The following is a 25,334-nucleotide window of genomic DNA, read 5'->3' on the forward strand; positions in this document are numbered from 1 at the left end:
CATTGCCTACTGCTATGATAATTCACATGGCTTGAGTTATGCAAATGTATTTTTTAATATATTTGTGTAATATTTAAATAAATGATGTATTGTGGATAAATATAAGTTGTCTTTAAAAAACTCAAACTTTTAAATCTTTTTTACTTTTATTTTTATTATTTCTTCATAATCCAATTCACCAACTGAAATCATGACCATAAAGATCAAACTTGTATCTTTAATATTATAGCATGTTTTCCAAAAATCCTATAGATGTAGCGTAGGATTTTTCCTAGGTAAATAAACTTACTGAATATTTATTTTTCATATTTAGGATCCACCTTTTATCAAGAGCCTTGATGGTACAGCGGTCTAAGCACCCTGTTATTAACACAGCTGCCTGCAATTACTGCTGGTTCGAATCTCTCCAAGGCTCAAGGTTGACTCAGCCTTCCATCCTTTCTAAGGTAGGTGAAATGAGGACCCAGTTTGTGGGGGCAATAAGCTGACTTTGTATAAAAATATACAAAAGTTTGAAGGCTATTGCTTAACGCATTGTAAGCCGCCCTGAGTCTCCGGAGAAGGGCGGCATATAAATCAAATTAAAAAAAAAAAAAAAGGAGATACCCAACATTCCCTCCTCCAATTTGTCCTAATGACAACAATCTGGTGAGGCTGGATAACCTGAGAAGAAAACAACTCCAAATCACCCTGTGAACTTTTGCAGTAATGGGTGGAATTGAACCCAAATCTCCTGTCAATATTATAATTGTTATACAGTACTACTGAAAATATAATCATTGTTCTACCTAATGACCTCATACAAGATGATATTTTGAAAAGTCAGAATCTGAAACACGCTTTACAGTTACATTTAACATTAGACCCTCTAATAATTTCAGATTAAACACGATTCTTTTTATTACAGTTTCATATATTCAGTTGCCTCTTTATTTATAAAATAGAACATAATACTGCTGAGCAAACTCTTCAAAAAAGGTGCTATGTAATTTGTGGAAGACTTTCTCTTGAAAAAGCAGTGCTCCCCACCCCCAAAGTCTTGCATGGCTCCCCACAGACTTATGTTTCCCCCAGTAAAATAGTTATGCATCAAATGTATGGAAAAACAGCTGGGAACTACTTACTAAGAGGTCACATGACCCTGGCAAAGGAAGTGGCTATTAAAACCACTTTAGCACTCTGCTCTCAAAGGACTGGAGCAGAAAGCTACAGAAAGTACGCTCCAGTCAGCAAATATAAATGGGAGACGATCATTTAGATATGGACCAGTCCCATTTAATAATCTAATAGATTGTGAATGGATGTAACTCAAGCAATAATTATGTCGCCTTAATTGCAGCATCCACCATGAAAAATATATCAACCACTCAGCATAGTCACGTTCCCAAACCAATCCTAGGCAATTCATTTAAACATTGTGTAAACGATTATCTCGGTGAAATAAAATCTGTTTTTAAAGTGCATTTTAAGTTTACTCCTTAAATAACAAGAATGCTTAACTTAATGATTTTCTTCAGTTAAATGCAAAGTAAACAAATATATTTGAATAATTTTTACATTGTGAAAATCTCCTGGAAGGTATTTGCATCATGTGGAACCACATACAGTACTCACCGCTTCTAAAGCAATTGCCCCTCCCCCCCCGCCCAATCATGCACAGTTGCTTAGTCTGTTCCTATTTGTCTTTGGGCACAGCAGCTTTGTTAAAAAAAAGTGATGTATCTTTTTTAAAAGATTTTTTTTTCTTAATATGAACAACCATCCTTCCTATGTACTACGTATACTATAAAACACTTTGGAAAGTTTTGCATAGCCCTAAAATGTTTTTAACTCTTCCTGTTAAGTATTATTAAGCATTGCACAGAAATCAATAATTGTTTTTCTTACTACAGAGTTAATTACTGTAAAATGTTAGTAATATATAAAATACTTTCATTTCAGCTTTCAATATTTTTTCCATCGTTATTGTAATATTCTGACTCTGTAAACCGCTTAGAGAGGGCTGTAAAGCACTGTGAAGCGGTATATAAATCTAAGTGCTATTAATCCCAAATCTTTCTCAAGTCTATCACATATATTTTTAGTAATTTGTTGCCAACAAAGTAGCCAAAAGGCAAGATATTCCTGAGTAAGTGAAACAATACATTTCTGATTATAATAATGGTAGACTGTATCAATTAAAACTGTTCTATGATCAGAGTTGCCGAAAATATGTGTGAGGGAAAATTCACTAGTAAGAAATGGAATGTAGTTTCCCCCCAAATCATATCTACAAATCAGATTTCTCAGTGCTACTAGGAGAGTCAAGGGGCAAAAATAAAATTCAGAAGATAAAATTTCTGGTCATCACCAACAAATTCATTTTGACTGTATTGTCGAAGAGGAATATGCAAGGTGTTCGGTGCTCTGAAGCTCTTTTAAAAAGCTGGCTTTGGATCTTGCATTACTTCACATTCCAGTTCTAGTTCTGTTCTTGAAAGTTGATATTTTGGAAGATACTGTACAATTCCTCTTTCCATTTGCAGATTCCCAACATACCTTTGTACTCTGACAATTCCAAACCTCCATCTTGATCACATGATACTATTCACTTACCCAAGCCCATAACTAAAACACCTTTAAGTCGTTACATAGGCAATTCTCAACTTACAACAATTGAGCTGAAAAATTCTACTGCTAAACAAGGCAGTTGTTAAGTGAGTTAACTTTTTACATGTCTTTTTTTGCCACAGTTTTTAAATGAATAACTGAAGTTGTTAAGTGAATTTTGCGGTTATTTAGCAAATGTGGCTTCCGCAAATGATTTTGCTTGCCAGAAGCTGGCTGGGAAGGATACAAATGGTGATCACATAACCCTGGACATGCAGGTTTCCAAGCATCCGAATTTTGATCATGTGACCATGAGGATGATGCAATAGTCATAATGGTGAAAAGTGGTCATTAGTCACTTCTTTTCAGTGCCACTGTAACTTTGAACAGTCATTAAACAAATGGTTGTAAGTCAAGGATTACCTGTATACAAGTGGAATACGCCTTTTAAGACAACATATCCCAATAGCAATAGCAACAGCACTTAGACTTATTATACCACTTCACAGTGCTTTACATCCCTCTCTAAGCAGTTTACAGAGTCAGCATATTGCCCCCAATAATTTGGGTCCTCATTTTACTCACCTTGGAAGGATGGAAGGCTGAGTCAACCTTGAGCCTAGTAATATTCAAACTGCCAAACTGCAGGCAGCCGGCAGGCAGCAGAAGTAGCCTGCAGTACCGCACTTTAACCACTGCGCCACCGTGTAAAATCTATAATGCTTTATCATCCATTCTCTTAATGGCCAGATCAAGTGGCTTGTAATGGGTGTGATCAGAATTTTATTTTTAGATTTGATCACTACCCATAGTTGACTGCAATCATTTCTCTTCCAGCAAGTGCCCTCCCAATTAGCACTATGCCTCCTAGATTCTCTTCATTTATGTCCTGTCTCTTCTCTAATTTGAAAGAGCTATTGTGGCCCGCCAGCAGAGCTGGTGGCAGACTCAGACACTGAGGAGGTTGGGAAGGAACATGGGCCAGTCCTGGAGTCTGGGGAAGGTTCTGATGAGTGCTCTGCGTCGGAGGCAGAGATGGGGCCAGGGCTGTCTGACAGTTGTCAGCTGCATTCGGAGTTGGACATCAGTGGAGCAGAAGAGCTTAAGCCTGTTCCCAGTGTGCACATGCACAGAGCTGCCAGGAGAAGGGAACAGCTAAGGAACAAGGGTTGACTTGGGAGTAAAGCCACAGGTGGACGGTGAATGGCCCCTCCCATAGGGAATAAAGAGGAGCGAAAGGGGAGGGGAGTTTGCAGGAGACAATTAATTTGCTTAATTGGTTCGTGACTCTCAGAGACTTCTTTCCAAGTTTTGAAGATATTGGCCTGGAACCTCTCCAAGCCAGATAAGGTCTGTGACTGTAAATACTCCCTTGAAAGACTTTCCTGGATGTGAATGAGAGGAATTCACAGTAACTTAATAAAAAGGAGTCTGCTTCACGCTCTTGGGAAGCCTAGGTCAGAACAAGAGCCTTCTCCAGGCTGCCTGAAAGTACAGAGGAGAAAAGCAGATCTCCACTACTTTATTTAGCAAAGAAGAGGCAAATCTGTACAATTCTGTTTTAACGCTACTCTGAAACAACAACATTTCTGCTATTTTATTTGGAGAGGTGGGGATGTATTAAGTGCCAATTCACTGAAACAATATTCTGATATAGTGTTAAGAGTATGGTTTACATATAGCAGCTGTAATTTCCCTCATACACTATCCAGAAAATAAAATATGGTATCTGAAAAATGCTTTTGTTCTGTTTATTTTCCAGTCTTCCTAGATTAGTTTCACTCCTCTTGAAATAAAAGATTGGCTAAACAATTTTAGTCTCTCAGTGTCAGTTTTTCCAGATTCAGAATCTTCTGTATATGCTTGCCCAATTGTGATAGTGTCTTGCTTTCCTGCTCTCTGGGGTTATCCCTGATCTGATGTTTATGCTTTATTTCACTTTTTTTCTTAATCTTAAGGTAAAGCTAAAGGTTCCCCTCGCACATATGTGCTAGTCATTCTCAACTCTAGGGGCGGTGCTCATCTCTGTTTCAAAGCCGAAGAGCCAGCGCTGTCTGAAGACGTCTCCCTGGTCATGTGGCCGGCATGACTAAACACCAAAGGTGCACGGAACACTGTTACCTTCCCACCAAAGGTGGTCCCTATTTTTCTACTCTATTCTTTAATCTTAAAGCGATGTCCAAATGGTGTGTGGGAAGAGGGGCACACAAATCTGTTCAGAAAGCTTTAGCTAGAGACCATAAGACAGCTTCTCTCTGCTGACCGTAGACTTGCTGAAAGGGGTTAGCAGCAAAGCCAGACTGAGAAACCAGGATTCCCTCATTTGATAGGATCTCAGAACAGAGGCAACAGAGACACGATATGGCTTAGTGTCAACCGAAGGATCAGCAGATAGCATTTTATCCCAACAGCGAACCAAGCCTCATAGAAATACTGCATTATTTTTGTTATTATTTTTTCATTTGAATTCCAAAAAGGAACAGAAATTCCATCTAATTTATACTTTATAACATATTTTTGTGCATTTAAGATAGGAATACTAAACAACTGCTGTTTGTATACTTGGGAGATTTTTTTAAAAAACAAAATTTAAAAGAAATCAATTCTATTCCAGCCATAGCATTGAATTTAATTAACACACAATTAATGTACCTGTAATACAAAATAAGTGAACAGTTAAAAATTAGTTTAATATCCTTCTAAAAATTACAGGGAGCAAAAAAACCAAATCAAAACTCAAGCCCAAACCCAAAACTACGGTAATTAGTTCCAAATTTTTAAAACTTCTTTGGTATAAGGACTTTACTTAATCACTGCACCCAACTGCTATTCTCAGTGCATTATATGCAATGCAAATCCAGTTTTGGCTACTTTTGCTGACACTTGAGATTTTGTTCTTGTTGCAACATTTTTGTCTGATGCACAATATTAAGCAGGTAGAACCTGTCTAACACCACCCTAAAATTACCTTTGAAGGATACTAAAATATAAAGCAAAAATATATACACATATACCGCCTATATAAAAGCTTAGTTCTGATATCCAACTTTTCGTCTTTTGTTACAAAAAGTAATCATATGATGAGGAAAATCCAAACTAAAACTGTGCCTTTCTCTCCCATGATCTGGAGATTTTACATCTTAACTCTTGGGTGGGGTTCCTACACTCAAGACCAGTGCATAACCTGTGGAACAGCTTGGACTCATTGCTCATGCTCAAATAGCAGTGAAGGCCAAGAAGACCTTTAGTCAGCTACAAATGGTGGTCAATTGCATCCATTTTTAGAAGAGGAGCTCTCCAGAAGGTCATATATGCCCTACTCACCCCACAGTTGCAATTCTCTCTACATGAGGGTGTACTTGAAGGCCATTCATAGTACCAACAGTGTTGGATGTGTCTGGAACTGCGGGCTGTCTACCTGGCTCTTCGAGCCTTTCAACACTGCATCTCCAGCTCACACGTCCTTGTCCTCATGGACAATATTACGGCGAAGGCCCATATCAATTGCCTAGGGGGCACACAGTCCCAATCCCTGATGTCGGAGGCGATGAGATTGGGCCTTTGGTCGGAGACTCACCTTGGCTCATTGCGGGTGGAACATATTTCGGGCGTTGCCAACGTACAGGCGGATTGGCTGAGCCATCAGCGACTGGACCACGCGGAGTGGCGTCTTCAATCTCACATATTCCGACAGATTGTTGCGCACTTTGGCACTCCGGTGATCGACCTCTTTGCCACATCGGAAAATGCTCAGCTTCCGCGCTTCATCTCGCGATATCTATTGCCGCATGCGGAGGCCACCAACGCCCTCCGCTCCCCATGGCCGCCGGGGCTGCTCTATGCATTTCCTCCGATCTCCCTGCTCTCCCGGGTTATCTGCAAGTTGTTGCTGGAGCAAGAGGAGCTCGTCCTTCTGGCCCCGCATTGGCCACACAGGCCTTGGTTTGCAGACCTGGTATCCTTGTCAGTGGCCCCGGCTTGGCAACTGCCTACGCAGGAGGACACCCTGACTCAGGGGGCAGTACGGCATCCAGACCTGCAGTGGCTCCGTCTGACCGCTTGGTGGTTGAGCGGTGCGCCCTGGGGGGGGGGCAATATTCCGACAGATATAATTTGGACCATTCAGGCATCACAGAGGCCTTCTACAGACCGCATTTACTCGGCTACCTGGAGGGGCTTTTGTACGTGGTGTGATCGGAACGGGGTTCAACCCCTCCAGGCCTCGATTGTCAATATCCTGGTTTTCCTTCAGGAGGGCCTCTGGCTCTTAATACATTGCGACGACAGGTGGCAGCAATCTCATCGATACCCCCCTGTGGTTCTCTTTCTTTCTTGGCCCAGCACCCCTTGATTCGCCGGTTCCTGCGGGGCGCTACCAATCTATGCCCTCCTGTTCTACATAGGTACCCAACCTGGGACCTTTTGATAGTTCTTAATTCTCTTACAGGTGCCCCATACGAGCCCTTGCGGACGGCTAGCCTGCGGCTATTAACGTGCAAAGTTGCCTTTTTGGTAGCTATTACCTCAGCTTGTCGCATCTCAGAGATTGCCGCCCTCTCCATCCGGAATGACCTCTGTGTGTTCCACGCGGATCATGTGGTACTCTGATTGGACCCTACATTTGTACCCGAGGTCAATACGACTTTCCACCGCATGCAGGAACTTATCCTGCCCAATTTTTGCCCTCGCCCGGCTCACCGGCTCGAACGGCGGTGACATTCTTTGGACGTCCGGAGGGCACTACGTGTTTACATTAAGCGGACTGCGGACTTCCACAGAACAGAATCTCTCTTTGTCTCCTTCCTGCCGGTTTCTCTAGATTACAAGGTGTCATCTACGACCATTGGACAATAGCCACGGCCTATGTTCCCTACTGAGACCTCCTCAATTGACTGTGCATTCTACCCGCAGCGCTGCGACATCGGCGGCTTGGGCCACACAGGCCTCATTGCTCGAAATCTGCAGGGTGGCAACGTGGACTTCGCCTTCTCCCTTCATCCAGCACTATAAACTGGATAAGTTTGCTTCGGCGGACGCCACCTTTGGTCGTAGGGTGCTGAAACGGGTCCTCTCGGGGGAGGGTTCTTCGGACCAGCCTGGTCCCCCCCAACTGTAGGGACAGTGATCTTTGGTATGTCCCATCCTGGCTGCTGTCTCCACCCACAATGGAGAAGGGGCATTGGTCCTACCTGAGACGCACCTTCTCGTTGGGTGGAGACAGCAGCCAGGCCCTCCCTTTGCCAGTCTGGTCTCTCTCTCTCTCTCTTTCCATTCCTTTCCTTTCCTTTCTTTCTTGGTCTCCCACACACCGAGCCTGTCTTCTTGTCTTTGCCAAAAGCTGGGTCTACCCAGTAACAAGGGCGGGACTTAACAACTATGACAGGCTCAGTCTATCAACCTGAACAGACGAGCACACCCCATCCTGGCTGCTGTCTCCACCCAACGAGAAGGTGCGTCTGAGGTAGGACCAACGCCCCTTCTCTCTACATGAGGGTGTGCTTGAAGGCCATTCATAGAACCAACCAGGGGTGGGTTCTAAATTTTTTTACTGGTTCTTTGGGTGTGGCTTATTTTGTGGGTGTGGCTTGGAGATCATGTGACTAGGTGGGCGTGGCTAGCTGGTCAGAGTCATTTCTGGAAGGTCCTCGCACTTACGACCAGTCCTCGCACTTACCCGACTCATTTGTTTGCTTTTAACACTGATCAACTGTAGGACGGCCCTTTGAAGCCCCGCGGCAAGAGTTTAAACAGTTTTTTTCCCTCTAGTCATCAGCTGGGACTCAGGAGGCAGCAATAGATTGGGGGTGGGACCAAATAAAAGGTAAGAATAATGTGGGGGGGTGGGGGTGGGAGGGCGGGGGGGGGAGAACCGGTTCGGTGACGTCATATCATCACCGCTACCGGCTCGGCCGAACCGGACCGGACCGGGAGGAACCCATCACTGGTACCAACAGTGTTGGATGTGTCTTAGTATGCCCATGTGATACCACTGCTTCATGAGCTTCACTTGTTGTCTGTGAGGTTCTGGGTACAATTCATGGTATTGGCTCTCACCTAGGAAGACACTCGTGGATAGGGCCAGTTTATCTGAGGAACCTATCTCTCAAGGTTTCTGTCTATCTGGTAAGATTTGGAAGGGTTCATATGCTTCAGAGCCCCTTGATTAGAAATGACATCTAGGAGGACGTACAAACTAAGGCTTGTCTAATATGGTATCTTCTCTGAAATGATATTTCCTGCCTCCAAAATCCATATGGTTTCCATCCCAATGATGTTCTAGAAGAAAATGATTATTTTCCCAGGCCGTGGGAATTAATCTTCGGTGCAGGAGTGGCCAGCCTTTGAGCAATCATGTCACAACTCCAATTCCTGATCTTCTCAGGACCACATGAAACCATGCAATCACAAGATGATCCCAATGGAAGACGCATGGCTAGAACCCATCCCCATCCTGCTCAAAGTTGTACAGGACAAATCCAGATATTTTGTTATCAAATTTCAGCAGCATTATCTTCGACTACAAAGGAACTGCTTTGTGTCTATGTCATATGGAGACCAGACCACCAGTGGTTTGCAGTGGGACATAAAAAAATCAGAGAAATGTTCTGAATGAGTCTTGAAGGAAAGTGTATATCCTCAGACAAATTATGTCTGAGGTTGGGCTCTTCTAAACACCACTTTTCCATTGGGTAATTAGTAATCCTTTCATGGGTATGATGCTTTCCACTGTGAAAGTATACATACAGATCATGCCAAAGTCATTGCATTTGAAAGTTACAGATATTCCTGTGGCTTGCAAAACTACTTATTTGAAATGTTGACAATGTACAACATTTGAATCAGAGTTCATCGTTATTAAAGTACATCTATAGAAATCAATGAGACGTTAGCTTTACATAACTAATAAGCCTTACTGATTTCCAATGGGCCTTCTCTAAACAGAATTGTCTGGATGCAACTTATAGCAAATATAAAATACATCTGAAATAGTTTTAGATACATAAATATATTAATATTGCCAAGTGGGACCATAAAAAGGAATATAATTACTGAACTTAATAACTGCATCAGAAATAGGAAATTTCAAGCAGTCATGCAAACTGTTCCATGCACAAATCATGCAAGCCCATTACCTGCCTCCCCTTTCCACCTCTGAGAAGAAAAACACGTAGGTAAGACCATCTTCTTCCCAATTTTCCATTATAAAGAATTACAAAATTAACCAACGGAGAGCTTTCTATATTTCTATCAGCATTCAGTTAAGATTATAAATATCTTTAAAGCAGTGTACACTTATTTTATTGAACAGAATTTGATAATGTAGCAATAACACCACTGAATTAATTGAAATAAATATAAAGGTACAGAAGAGAACTGTAAAAGGCATCATTTGGGGGTATTTTATTCCATCCTGCTCAACAGATGGTGAAGCATCCATTTTCACAATACCAAAAGAACAGAAATACTTTTGTGCAATTACCCAAATTGAGAGCTGGGCTATTAGAAATATGGTATCATTCTGGGGGATGATTCTATTTTATTTATTTATTATATTTCTAACCTACCTTTCAGCATCACCACAAACTGGTTTATAAAACTGTAAAACAATATAAAAACACAACACATATCCTACCCCTACCCCCTATTCAGTATCTTTGAAGATGCTCTGCTATCAAAACAAATTAAGAATTTTCAGTAAATCAATGGATTAATGGATGAAGTGGTGGAATTGCCAGAGATGGTGAAATTGACAGATTTGATGAAAGCAAAGACTTTGACAGATATTATTTCTACTTGAAAATCACTTTGTGGACTTGATGATTAGAATTATATGGGATTATGGAAATAATGTAGACAACTATTAATCTTAGATCAAAAGTTTGATATATTTTACTTGCATCTGTATGGAAGAAGTTGGAAAGCCTTTTCTATTTTCCTTTTTTTTTTTTTGCACATTCACTTTTTCTGCTCTGACCTTTTTGTTTTCAGATCTTTTTTTCTGCTTATCTTTTAACCAATAAAGTTATATAAAAAAGAATTTTCAGAAAGTACCATGACTCACTTTCTATCCCAGGTTATAATGGAATGACTAGTTTAATCAAGAGGCAGGATTCGATGTGAAATTCTTTTACAAATATATTTATTTCATTCAGTTTTCCTCTACAGTTAATTTAAAAGAGTGATGGTTGTGCAGCACTCGAAAAGTATTTGCTAATATATCTAGTTGCAATTCTTTCAAAATACTTTCTAATTCTCCACTGAGTTTGAAACGTCTCAAATATACCCACAATAAACCCTAACACACTCAAAAGGTTCCACTGAAATTCTTTTCTCAGAAACTATTGTAACTGCTTAGTATGGTCATATCCTAAATTAGATAAGCTCCTAAACAATATAAAAGTTTTAGGACATAGTAATATTCAACACAGAATGCTTCTCCTATTATGTCATTAACAAAGCTACAACTATTTAATGTCAGTTTTTCATCTAATATAGTCACTACAAAAAAGTCAACCTGTGTCATAACTAATATTATGGAAACATCAATAAATCCCTAGCAGTTGCATTAACAGAATTGATTAAAGAAGGAGACATTTAAGAAATTCAATTATTTATGGAATGTTTCATTACTTACATTATTGTTGCGTGTCTCTACAGCTGGAAATTTTCTGACTATGAATTTAACAGCTGATTCCAGATTTTTATCAACAAGATATGAAGGTTTAGCTTTTGGGTCTCCACAAGCCTATGGAAGAAAATAAAAACAAGAAACTAAAGATATACTCTTTTCGCCAAGCATTTATTATAAATAATCTGCAATAAAGAAATAGAAATATCTCTTTGGCTTCATAGTGAAGTGAAAAAAAATGAATGAGGATTGTCACAGCTGGACAATGCAATGAGACACAATACACAATGTTCTCCTACTGGAAAAAAAATGTGTGGACATTTCAAAGCTGTTAATGCAGGGCAGTAGTGAACTGAAAAAGCAATCTTAAAAGAAACTGATATTTTCCTTCTATCAGAGGGTGAAGTAGGTTTATCTTTAATCGCCACCCTGAATTAGTGAAACTTAAACAGTGGCAAAAAAAAAATCCTGGGCTTACTACATTTTTATGTCTCACCTGAATCAAAAAAACAAGCAGCGTAGAGTTAGCATTGGTCTGTCTACAATTTGAACAATCAACACTAGTGTGCATTTAAAGGTAAATGAAAGGTAAATGAAAGCAAAAGTCTTAATGAAGTAGACCTATTTAAACAGTGTTTATCAAAGTTACCTTTAGGCACAAGTTTTGCACCTGCAGCCACATTCAGTATGTTCTGACCTACAAACACACCACAAGCCCCACAGAATTATTTCTATCATAGTAATCAAATCCTAAATTGGGCTGGGGATCCAGTCGTACTACTCTGAAATGTACTGAATATCACTATGGTGGGTGGTAAGAACAGTTCTCAATTTGACTAGTACTGATAACCTGTTTCCAACCTAAAGAATTATATGTTAATTTGGGTAACCTTAATTTTATCTAACCTTCTAATCTCCTCAAATTTGTTAACATAGTAATGTTTCAATGGTTTCTTATGGGATTTTGTGATGACCCAGCTGGCCATCACTTTGCATAATGCAGTTATTATCCTTAACAGCTAAAGGTAAACATTTTCTTAAAAGTACAAGGTTCTAGTTTAAAATGAAGTCAATCTGGGAGAAGTGGTGCGTAGTAAAACTATGCCCAAAGTACAATTAGCAAATTCAAATTAACTACTCTGAAGAAAATTATGCAATAATTCTAATTTGGCTCCAATAGCTTTTCTTCAACATAAAAGTCTCATGTAATCTGTCTCATGCAAATTGTAACATGCTGCACATTTCTATACAATATAGTGAAAAGCCAGGATGGCAAGTTATTATTATTTACAGTTGTGAATAATAGAGAGAGAAAAATCATGGAAATATGAGGCTGATCTGAAAGCGGGCAGAGGGAAGGTGAAAAAGCTTTGCAAACCTTCCATACTTGTCCTTGCTGGGGAAGCATTGTAACGAAACAACAACAAAAAAGAGAAGATTACACATAAACAAAAGGGTTTTTTTTTTTATTCCCATAAACATCACGTTCAGGAATGCATACTAAAACTATTAACAGAGTTAAAGCAAAATATTGCTGCTCACAGTCAACATTTTATCTATCTCCATTTACATATAGGTTATTTAAAAGATGTAAATCAGAATTTTCAATACAAACATGTCTCATGTCACACCCAAAGTACCATTCTGAGGGACAAGGAAAGGGAATTAATAAATTGATAGCGCAAGAAACTTTCGGGAAGAACTCTTAGTGAAAATCTTACATACCTGTAATAGAAATAAAGAGCCAAGAATGTGGGGGTGGGGTGGGGAAATCCCAGTCATTATAGCAGATTTATAATCTTTATTGAATATAATTTGCCGTAGGAGCTTCATGAAGATATTTAATATCAGGTAAATTTTTCTCTAAACAACTAGTCAATATGCCTGTTTCATATACAGAAGTAAAATGCTACTTGTTTTAAAATCGACTACATACAGTTCTTGACTTACAACCATAATCAAGTCCGAAATTTATATTGCTAAGCAAGACAATGGTTAAGTGAACTGTGTCCCATTTTACAATCTTTTGCCCAAAGTGGTTAAGCGAATCATTGCAGTTGTTAAGTAAACCATCCAGCTGTTAAGCAAATCTGGCTTCTCCCATTGATTCTGCTTGTTGGAAGCCGGCTGGGAAGGTTACAAATGATGACCCCAGGATAGTGCAACTGTCATAAATAATGCCAATTACCAAGCATCCAAATTTTGATCATGTGACCAAGGGGATGCTGCAACTGTCATGTAAAGATCGGTCATAAGTCACTTTTTTCAGTGCCATTGTAACTTTAACAGTCAATAAACAAATAGTTGTAAATTGAAGACTACCTGTAATCTTATATCAAAGTACTTTTTTAAAAAATTGAAAACAACTTTTTAATTTAACACAATTTTCAAAATTTTCTGGATGGGAATTTCAGTGGGAACAACATACCCGAAGGAGACCAAAAGAAGACCAGTCTAATTCCTAAACAGTCACTGATAGAAGACCCTAAAAAATTCTACTCTCTCTCTCTAGACAACAATGTCTGTCATATTCATGCATAAATGAAGTGCTTTCATTCAGACATGGAAAATCTGCCAAATTGTAAGAGTAACATATTCTATCTTGCAAATTACTTTTGATCTATTTCACATAATTTAAATAATATATTCCAGAGAAAAAATGAGTAATCTTATTGCAGATCACTAAATTTTTTAGTCTCTCCTATTTAGTATTTTAAACCAGAAAAATATTCAAACCAATGAAATTAAGTTAAAGTTTATTTGAGAAATATCAAAAATGCCAAAATTATGCCAAAATATGCATAATTATAATAAGCAATATGTATAGTGAACTGATTTTAATTAAATATTCCTAGATTCTAAAACTAACCTGAACGAACTAAGGAAGACAGGATGAAAACTAACAAACTAAAAGCTATTAAAAATGTACGATTTTGCAGGTTTTGTTCATACTATAAGAACGTTTTGTAATTATTTCTGTTTAAATTGGATCAATCTATGATTTTGGATTGATCTCTTTCTTTTATTGATAAGGATATTCTTGGATTGAATTTCAGCTTCAGGAGCACTGAGAAGTTTAAATCCAAAATATGTACCTGAGTGTAATACTTGTTATGACTGACCAAATTTTTACAAAAAGTGTACAACTTCGGCTGATTAATTCATGAAGATTCAAAAGCTTGCACTTTTGAAGTCCACTGTGGCATTTCTGGTTAACATAATCAAGACATAACCCAGTTGGGGATTTTGGATTTCAAAATCAATTTGGATTTTTTTAAAATATTTCTAATTGCAGGGTTAAATCACAGGGGAAAAAAAGGTTCTGAAATAATTCAGCTACGCTCCAGAAAATCATATCTCTAGCTACAATACCTCTGTTCAAACTGCTGACTTCCTTCTAATCACAGTATGCAAACCACTTCTGAAATTCAGGACTGTTTCAGAATATGTTTGTGGTAAGGCATGTGGTTCTGCTGTGGTTTAAAAAAAATCAGAACCAAGAAGCTTGACCTATTCAGCTCTCAGTCACATCTTAAGTATTCCTTGGTAGGCTAATAGACAAAAATTATTTGTAAAAAAAGCTTATACAGTAGAACCTCCAGTCACGACCATAATTCGTTCCATAACTTTGATCGCAACTCAATTTTGTTGTGACCCGAACCTATTTTCCCCATTGGATTGTATGTAAATATGATCAATCCGTTCCAGATCCCTACAAACTGTAGTTCATTCATATTTCTACATAGGCACTTTCTTAGACACCTAAAACATAGTCTAAGTAACGGAAGTCCATGTTTTGTAGTTCTCTCAGGTGTTCTTGTCAATTTTCCAGCGTGCCGTGTGAAGAAATATTTTCCAAGGGACAAATCAGAAGAACTCGAAAGAGGAGGAAGCGCTGCTCTGGCAGCTGCGAATAGACTTAGAGAGGCATGGGGCTGTAAGGTGGCCAAGAGGGTGGCTGTTTCCCCAGCATGATGGAGCCGAGGAGGGTCCGGGAGCCGGAGAGTGCTGGCAATCGGCTCTTTGGTCTGCAGTTGAGAAGACCAGCCGAGGCGGGGGCATTAATGGCAGTCTGGCTGGGGCAGGGACAGCAGTGGGGGCATAAAGGGTGAGGGGGCCCAGTAGCAACAAGCACTGGCTGGGGAAAGCGAGGGAGAAGTGGCTTTTCGAGTAGGGTGAACCTTAGGAGGTGCGTTTGGAAGAAAGGTTGGGCATCTTGGGGGGTGGGCGGTGAGAGGAATTGAAGGCATCATGACCAAGTGAAGATGAGGCAGGATCCATCACCAAGCCAAAAGGGTCTCATTTGATCAAAAGCCATGGTTAATTGCAAAATAAATGCAGCAGCCACACGTGGGTCGCTGTTGTTTGTAAACAAACAACAGGAAATTTGGTGCTTACAAAAAAAATGGTGCGGAAGGGAAAATCAGCTGCGGCCATGTTTGATCGCCACCCGAGTATGTGTTTGTGACCAGATTCAAAAATTTTGTGAATTTTTTGGTCGGAAGCCGATTTGGTCATGGTCAGAAGCGTTCGTGACCAGAGGTTCTATTGTAGTTTAGAAAACAAGGGCCATAAGACATCTAAGGGTCTCTTGTTATTCCATTAAAACATTGTTTATATATCATGCAAAGAAGCATTTTAATTAACAACTCAGGAAATAGCATTTTAAAACTAACTTTATTACAAAGGAAAAATTGCCTTTTCTAGTAAAGCCTGAACCCAGACTTTTATTCAGGGTGGATTTGATTTAAATCAAGTTGATTTAAATCACAATTTAAATCATGATTTAAATCACTAGTAAAAAGGCTTGATTTAAATCAACTCGATTTAAATCATAATTTTTAAAGAGCAACTGTCATCTCTGCTACTCCTTTGACCTACTGTTGACTCACCGATAGTCCCAGTGTTGCAGAATATACAGCCTCATGCTACATAACTAAGCTCCATTTCATGCTGAATAAACTAAATTATTTATGTATCTTAAACAGAAAACTATCTTACGATAGATTTTTACCCCAAAAGTTTTTTATTAAAATAAATTCGATAAAAATCAAAAAAATCTGATTTAAATAAAAAAAATCCGATTTAAATAAAAAAAACTGATTTTTTTGATTTTTTTTAAAAAAAATCATTGATTTTTATCCACCCTGCTTTTACTGTTCTGAAACCAGTGTGTTTCATTCTGTAGGGTTAACGATTACTGTGTTTCTTTAGTGCACACAATCAGGCAAGAATGCTGGAACATGAAAACCACAGGAGTGCCTCCTAATAAAGATTTCACACCATCTGCATCCCAGGCATAGACTGGTACAAACAGCCCTTTCGCAAATATAACTTTGAAAGCTTCAGATACTGTTTTGAGTCTAAAAGGCAACTGAGCTTAACATATTTCAGAGGAAACTGCAACATCAGTCCATAGCTATTATTCATCAACTTTTCCTAAACCTTTATTGAATTCAGCAGAAGGAAACTTTAACGACAGCAGTAATACTAAAATTCCAGTATTTTAGTAGCTACTACACAAGTTACTATAGGTTTTCAGCAAGTATTTAAATCAGGACATAGTTTTGCATGTTGATCAAGTTTATACATTTATTTCTATATTTATTTTATTCCACCTTTAACATTTAAATAACTCAAGGTGGCGAACATACCTAATATTCATTCCTCCTAATAAACCTTCCTCTTCCTGTTTTGTCCTCAAGAACTCTGAATTGAGTTGAGTTGAACTGAGTGTGTGTGATAGGACCAAAATCAGGCTTTCATGTCTAAGGCAGGACTAAAATTCAAGGTTCCCCAGTTTTTATCCTGGTGCCTTAATCACTAGAGCAATTACACATTGCGCTAAGCTATAATATGCTTTATTTGGTTTTCTCTTTTAGCATGTTGCTATGAACTCAGGTATTATGGTTCACAAATTATGGATTCTCACTGAATATATGCAAAATGAGAGTTCATTAAATCATGGGTTAGCACAATCCATTATGGGATTATATTTTAGAGTGAAAACCTAAAGTGTCCAAAGCAGGCCCAACTAAGGTCTCTGAGAAATCCATTAACCTAAAGTATCTACTAACTTTTAGCTTCCCGTAACAAAGCTTTTCAGAAATAAACAAATTTATATTAAAAAGTGGCTTAAAGAAAGGGTTCCTTCCAGGTAGAAGCAACATATATGGTGTTGCTGTATCCAAAATTAATACTACATTGAGAAGTGAACATGGAGAATGATAATGCTAAAAAATCTACATTTCTCACATTATTTAATGTATACATACATACTCAGATTCTATTTGGATTCTAAAAATGTACTATGTACTGCTAACATCATATTTTAATTCACTTACAGACAGTGCACTAGACAAGATAATATCAGTTGCAAAATAAGTCCCACTAGTAATTCTATATTTCCCATCTGATTGTTTTAAGTATTAAAGACCCAGCATCAGTTAGCAAAATTGCTGAAACAAAGTTCTTAAAATTATGGATTACATGAGACAAAAAGTTTATCTCATTTACACTGTATATAATCCTAAAACAGACTTTTAAAACATTATTTCTAACATAGTATGACCAGGCACACCCACAATACTAAGCCATAATAGTGGGTTCACACAACATACAAATACAAAAAACAAACCACATGTATAATTTATTATGCATGTTATTTAAAACCTAAACCATAAGTTATGAATCTACAGAATCATATTTTGCCTTCTATATACTAGTTGGAGTATTATTCAGAAGCAGGAAATTCAATACCAATTAACAAATCAGGAAAGCCTGACTGCACTGGTTCAGATGTTCTTGAGAACTTTAGCTTCATGCAAGTTAAAACCATTCTTAAGATATCAGAGATGAGAATGTAAAGCATTTATGACATCTATAGTTTCATAAACTATGATTTATGAGGCCTGAGAATCTAAATGCAACCATAGCACTGCTCATCTTTCAGATAAAGTTAATGCAAAAACAGGAACAACTTTCCTCTTCTACCAAATAAGAAAGCACATAGTACTGAATTACTAAAGTTCTTTCAATAATTAACTCCAATAATTTATTCAAATATTCTAAACCAGAAATGGAGGATCCTGATCTTAATCTCAATCACCAACATTTACTGCCCCTTCCCACTCTTAGCTGTTGTTTCAAGACACTAGTCAACTTTTAAACAACATTTCTATGTCTTTGTGCTATCTTTTCTTTTTCCCAAATGAAGGGCAAGTAAACCTACTTTTGCCTGGTTCCTGAGTGCCAAGAAAGAGATGCTCGCCAAAGCCATGTAACAGTTGTGACTGACATTTCAGGAAATATAGAAACTGGCCCTATCCATTGTCATCACTTGGTCTCGGAAGACAATTTGGAGGAACAATCTGACTCTTGGTCATATCCTGTTTCCTACCATTGACGAAAAGTTTCTAAATAGTTATTTCATTTTTTAACTAAAAATATTGTTCTGCTTTTAACAGAATGCTAAAAGAAAAGAAAGGTTGCTTCTTCAACTCTTATATGGCCCCAGAAAATAGGCAAGCATAGAGTGGGCACTAGATAAAAAACCTGAAGATTTCAGCTGCTTTTGAGTTAACTTAGTGACTTGTATCAAAAAAAAGAGAAGAGGAGAAGGGAGAAAAAGGATGCATATGTTAACCATGGAAATACTATTCTAGCCATTTTCCAAATTTTATCAGAGAAGTTACACTTTCTAGCAAAAATTAATTTGGTTTCAAAATGTTTAACTTCATTGGGGATCAACCAAGTGTTACCACTGATAGCCTTAACTTCTGCTTTTCTGTTTAAAACAGCCAATTCATCTAACCACAATACCACATATTGCCTGACAAACTTTTGTAATCCTACAAAACAAAAATCAGCTTGAATATCATTAGAAGCAAGAACTGTGGTTTTACTTTCCTCTAGTCTAGTAGAAAGTCTAAACAAGTCTCTTGTTTTATATCAAAACTCAAATCTATGACTTTTACCCTCCTAAAAAGCCAGAAACCCAGAACAAATTCTGGCTTTTAGATTTTGGCTTTATCAGAAAAGTAAATAGGGATCACAGGGATTCCAGTTTGGAAGCATCATTAATCCATACATAGATGATTTCCTGGTTTTGTTACTTCTCTCACTGATTATAATAACAAAGTAAAAATAAATTAGATAGGATACACTTGAGCACTTGCTTATTCCTGATAAATGGAAGAAGACTGTCATGGCAAAAGATGATATATGAAAAAAAGATCCCTGGAAAACTACAAGGCTCCTTTCATATGCAGATATTTTCCTGAATAAAGGATTTGCAACAGAATGAAAAATAGCAGTCTGCACTCTTTAGAATCTCATCCATTCTGCTCTACCAGATCACATCAGCCCAAACCAATGAGAAACAAGGGCTTTAATCAGTAGTTCTAGTTACCATAGTGATGAGTACTGTATAAAATCTAGATACAAAATTGCAATTAGCATTTCTGCAAAGGAAAATTGGCAGAAGGTGAATTGTACTAAGCCCAGCTGTTTATAATGCCTATTATTTTTTTTTTATTCAACAGCTGGTGAACACAATTGTCTCAACTAAAATATGGTTGGCTAGTTTGAGGCTATTTGAGTAATGGGAACCCCAATACTGTAATTTACAATTCAGTGTGTTGTGCAAATCCAGAAAACTGGATTGAGTACACCATGGTTCTGTTAATTTGGATGCAAACATCCTAATGGTGGAGAACTGGGTTTTATAATTTTGGTTGAACTGCTTGACGTTATTAGGTGACTGCAGAGAGGAGCAAAAGATAATGTCATGATATCACTTATGTACTACCATCAGATGTCATTCTGTGACTGTTTATATAATTATTTCATTTGAATAATATTGTGCATATTTTTGCATTACTATGGTTTGTAACAGTGGCCTATGTGAAGTTATTAATCAAAGGTAATTGAGGTGGAACTGAAAGATATTCACTCAAGTTTTGAAGTTCTTGGGAGTGATGTAACTACATAGGATGCTATTCCTTTATTATGAAAAAAAGCACTGTCAAACTTTCACTTTCAGTTCAAGCAGTATTTAAGAGCTATATAGGTAATCCACGTATCAGTTGACTTGAGACCTAGATACGCATGGGTTGCCTATTACTAAAAATGGTGGACAGTATTCTCCTTCCTTTAGCCACTGAACTGCTGAAGCCGCACAATGCTTTCAGGAGCCGCTGAAGCTGCACATTTTTTATATACAGCCTGTTTTTAGCAGTTCCAGAAAGCATTACATGGCTTTAGCATTTTGTTGGCTCAAGGAATGACAATGCCACCCGCCATTTTTAGTAATAGACCATCCATTTGTAAGTACAAGTTCTGGCATACATATAAATCTGAGTGTTATGAATAGAATATCTTCTTAACCCAGGGACTGCCTCTATGTATATTTTATGAACTTGGAGATGCTGTAATATTTAACCAAATCACTATTTTGACAACTACAGAACCTTTAAATATTTGAAAGCTGCTTCATGGATAAATTTATCATGATTACTAACCCTTCTGAGATTTTTTTTTTTTTTTTTTGGGTGCGGGTGGTAAGAAACCAGTAGGTTTTTTTAAAAGGCCTTTTTAAGGCAACATTTTTAGAAGCTATTCTTTCTTATGGTATATGAAGTTACTGTAACAAGTACAAATTGTCAGTATTTCCTACCTAATGAAGACTCATTAGCACATTTTTATGATACCTTCCTAAAATGAAACACATATTCTTTTGATTTGTCTTATATAGACATTCATAAATAGAATCTCTTATGGTCAATGGTTAGATTTTAACGAAGAAAAAGTGTTTGATCCGTTGTATTTAATATAACTTGACTGTTTTATTTACAATAGCTATGGTTAACAATATAGTGAGGCATCAATCTTTACAATCTAGGAGATTGATTACAATCTCCTAGAAATATAGTCTTTGAAATTTAGAGCTGTACTCCTGATATCTGACTGGTATTATGATCCAGCAATGTTAGCACCCATTTTAAATGCTAATATAGGTAGCCCTTGACTTACAACCATTCATTTCATGATCATTGTTACGATGGCACTGAAAAAGTGATTTATGACTGTTTTTCACACCATTGTGGCATCTCCACAGTCATGTGATCGAAATTCACTTAGTAACTGGCATGTATTTATGGCGGTTGCAAAGTTCTGGGGTCATGTGATCACCTCTTGCAACCTTCTGACGAGCAAAGTCAAGGGGGAGGCCATATTCACTTAACTACCATTAACAACCATAAACACAATTGCAGTGATTTACTTAACAACTGTCTTGCTTGGTAGTGGAAATTTTGATCTCAATTGTGGTCATAAATGGAGGACTACCTATAGTATTAAGATAATCAGAAATTAGCCAATATCCTGCCAGAACATATTTTAACTTTTTTTTCCAACCCCACTTTAAAAGACTAGAAGTCTTTTAACTAAGCTACCAGATAATTAAAGGACTCTGATAATACAAACATTTACAGGAATAAGGTAGTGAAACATCTATAAAGTTGTTACATGGAGGGAGGGGGGAATCCACCTAACGACCACAATGCTAAATACTTTATTAAAAGCAAAAGGTTTTATATCAGTGTTATATCACATAGCAATTTTTATAGCTAAGATGCCCCAGTACTTTTACACATATATTTTAGTATCTGTTCACATAATGATGATCTAATATCTTCATTCAAATCAGAGCAAAAACCACTTGATTATTTTCCAATTACATTTCAATACTCTTAGCAGGAAACTCTCAGAACACACCATCAGAGCGAAACAGAATTACATATTGAATTTTGTAGCATGTTAATGCTGCAAGTTGGTAGTCAAATATCAGCAAATCAATATTTGAAGCAAGGTCTGTCAAGAATCTCACTTCTCTTCCTTTATGATCAGCCCACCTAGCAATCAAGGGGAGCCGTTAGAAAATCCTAACATAAAAATGTTTACTAAGCAGCAAATCTACCATCTTTCCAATGAGCATTTTACGTCAAACAATAACGACACAGGGCAACCAGCAATTAACGCAATACTTTTTATTACAATTTGGGCAACAAGAGTAGGAGACCGAGGAGAAAAGTGCAGGTATTTACATATCCAGTTTTGAGATCTCCCTTCATACAGAAACGTAGGCGTACACGCAAACATACATGCATACAAACACACACGGATTACTAGCCACTGCATCGGGTTTCGGAAAACGGTGGCGAAAACATTCCCTCTCTCCAACATTATCTTTGACTCTCTACTTCCATGGGGCAAATGGGATAAATCCAGAAGATGCATCCGGCCCAATCCTGGTTTTACACCCTTCCCTTTCTCTTCCTCTCCACTCACTCTTTGCGTAAAGGAAATGGGAATTTAATAAGAATAATAATAAAAAAAAAAACAACCCCGGGTCGGCTTCCTTTTGCATTCCAGGCCTCCGCCCCGGGAAGCAAATCAGTGCCCACACCTTGCAGGCCTTGCTGAGTAAGAAGCAGCCATGGGGTTGGGAAGAAAGGCCCGGTGGGTTGATGTGGGGGGGGGGGAGCGGGAAAAGAGAGAGAGAGAGAGAGAGACTTCGCCCCCGGTGCTACGGCCGCCTCTTTTCCTCCCGCGCCCCCCTCCCCACCTCTCCAAAAGCAGCCGGGAAATGCTCCTTGCGCGCGGCCTACGGCTCGCACCTTTCCCAAAACCAGGCCGGAAATTCCCGCAGCTGGCCGAATAAGCCAGTGTGGAGCGAGACTCGGAGCCCCAAGGCCCGCTTGTCCCCGCACGGCTTCGCCTTCCCTCCCTCCCCGCAGACGGGCCCGCGCACCTTCTTAATGTTGTAGAGGCGAGTCAGCATGCCGACGCCGCGGTCGTTGAGGATGGTCAGCTTCTCGGCCAGCTTCTGCTGGCTGGGCTGCAGCACCGAGCGCGACATCCTGGGAGAAGAGAGGAGAGGCGGCCGAGGCTGCGGCTGCTTGCGGGGAAAGCGGCTCGGCGCTGCCCTGATGGATTCCCCCCTCCCCACTCCTCCTGCCTCCGCCAACCCCCGCCCGTCAAGCAGCCCGGGCCGCGCTCACAGCGCCTCCATCTCTCCCGCTCACTCCGGCCGCCTCCTCCACCCGCGCCGGGTTTTTTTTCCCCCCCCCCCTCCACTTCCACCGGCGCTCCTCCCAATCTGGGTCTTCGCTAGGCGTGGCGGCGGCGGCGGCGGCAGCACTAGCAACAGCAGCGGAGGCTCTCTCGCCCGGCCGCTGCCCACAGAGAGGCCGGGCTCCTCCGCCCCACGTGATGCGCCTCTCTGCTGCCCCTCCAGGGTGGGAACCCGGCATAGGAGTTTCCATTTCGTTGGCGCGCGAGAAGAGGAATAATAATAATAATAATAATAATAATAATAATAATAATAATAATAATAATAATAATAATAATAACAACAATAACAACAACCTTACTCGGAACAGCTTACATCCTCCGACGATACCTTAACAGTTCCTAGGTCCTTGGTTAGGACTCGAGCTGCTGAGCTATTAACCAGCCTCAAAGGCTGTGAATCTCACTAAAGATTAACCAATAAATAATAATAATAATAATAATAATAATAATAATAATAATAATAATAATAATAATAATAATAATAATAATAATAATAATAATTTGGACTTGGTCCACAACACACCTGACATAACAATAGTTGAAAAGAAAAAAAGTATGGTTCGTTGACATTGCAATACCTGGTGATGCGCGGATTGAAGATAAGCAGCAAGAAAAAAATCACAATGTACCAAGACTTGCAAATTGAAGTTGAGCGACTGTGGAAAAAGAAATCGTGTGTTGTCCTGATTGTAATTGGAGCCCTTGGAGCAATACCCAAAGGGCTACCCCGCTATTTAGAAATTCTAAATTTACTGGACTTGAACATTTTGACTTTACAAAAAAACCACCTTCCTCGGTACAGCTTACATCCACCGATGATACCTTAACAGTTCCTAGGTCCTTGGTTAGGACTCCAGCTGCTGAGCTATTAACCAGCCTCAAAGGCTGTGAATCTCACTGAAGATTAACCAAAAATAATAACAACAACAACAACAACAACAATGCGGTACCTGGAGACAGCAGAATAGAAGAACAAGAACTGGGGAAATCACAAAATGCCAAGACCTGCAAAGAGAAGTAGAACGACCGTGGGGGAAAAGAAAGCGAAGACAGTACAAGTAGTAATAGGCACCTGGTGTGCAATTCCAGAACATCTGGAGCACCGTATGAATACCGTTGTCGGCATTGACAAAATTACCAACGCTCAATTTCAAAAGGCGGCTTTACTGGGAACAGCTGACATCCTACAACCGCTTTTACCCCAGTTCTTTCTCTTTTACCTTTACCAACTATTAAAATCTGTCTATCCCAGGTCTTTGGGAAGGATTTGATAGGTGGATCAAAAATGCCAATCCAGTATAAACATCTGGCTGGCTGTGTGAGGAACCATAATAATAATAATAATTGCTACCATTATTGACTGCAAAAATCTAGAGGATTAAGGGATAGCAGCAATTTTAACTCAATATGGGTTGGGATTTTTTGCAGCCCAGATTTGGTTGCCGAGGTAGTAATAAGTAGCAAATCTAAGTCCTTCAGCAGCCCATTCTGAAGTTGGGAAGCACAGCTCTCCTTTTTAGATAAATTCTCTCCTCTCCTCTAATTTAGTATGCTAACCCTTTTTTTCAATCTCCTTCCACTGCTGGGTTTTTCCAGCAGTATTGACTGCAATTTCTGTAATCCCCATAACACAGGGGACCATTGTTGGCTGAATTATGAGAATATTCTCAATAGAGTTGGAAAGATGCCCCTCTTGACAGGAAACTTGGTTCTCAATGAAAAACCACACTAAGGGTGTAATATTTATGAAGGCAAACCTTCATATGCATATATACATTTATTTATCCCATACATTTATATATGTTGGATCCATTTATTAGCTGCACTAACTATTTGGGAAATTAATACTTGAATAAAAGTAGAATAATGACTAAGTTGGGCTGTTGTAGAAGAAACCCAGGTTCAAATCATTAGGATGTGGCACTCATTGGTTGATTGTGAATTAATCATCCAAAGCTATCTGAATAAAATAAGGAGACAT

The 25,334-nt window shown here is 38.9% G+C and overlaps 1 protein-coding gene across 8 annotated transcripts in view; it reads right to left on the minus strand.

Moving 5' to 3' along the window:
- NCKAP1 (NCK associated protein 1) overlaps nt 1–23,511 on the minus strand; it is a 77,941-nt gene extending 54,430 nt beyond the window's left edge. For 4 of the 8 annotated variants that reach the window (XM_087882078.1, XM_034428968.3, XM_034428985.3 and 1 more), the window contains exons 1-3: nt 23,031–23,492; nt 12,597–12,614; nt 11,225–11,335 (exon numbers count right to left, since the gene is read on the minus strand). In XM_087882078.1, the coding sequence (XP_087738204.1) occupies nt 11,225–11,335; nt 12,597–12,614; nt 23,031–23,138 (237 nt within the window). In that variant the 5' untranslated portion in view covers nt 23,139–23,492. Of the gene's footprint in view, nt 1–11,224; nt 11,336–12,596; nt 12,615–23,030 lie in introns of all 8 variants that reach the window. The other 4 variants (XM_087882079.1, XM_034428975.3, XM_034429000.3 and 1 more) reach the window with 4 other exon arrangements.
- Between the last annotated feature and the right edge of the window lie 1,823 nt (nt 23,512–25,334).

This window comes from Pantherophis guttatus, chromosome 1 (genome assembly GCF_059756535.1).
Source record: "Pantherophis guttatus breed Tessera chromosome 1, ASM5975653v1, whole genome shotgun sequence".
Classification (NCBI taxonomy): Eukaryota; Metazoa; Chordata; class Lepidosauria; order Squamata; family Colubridae; genus Pantherophis; species Pantherophis guttatus.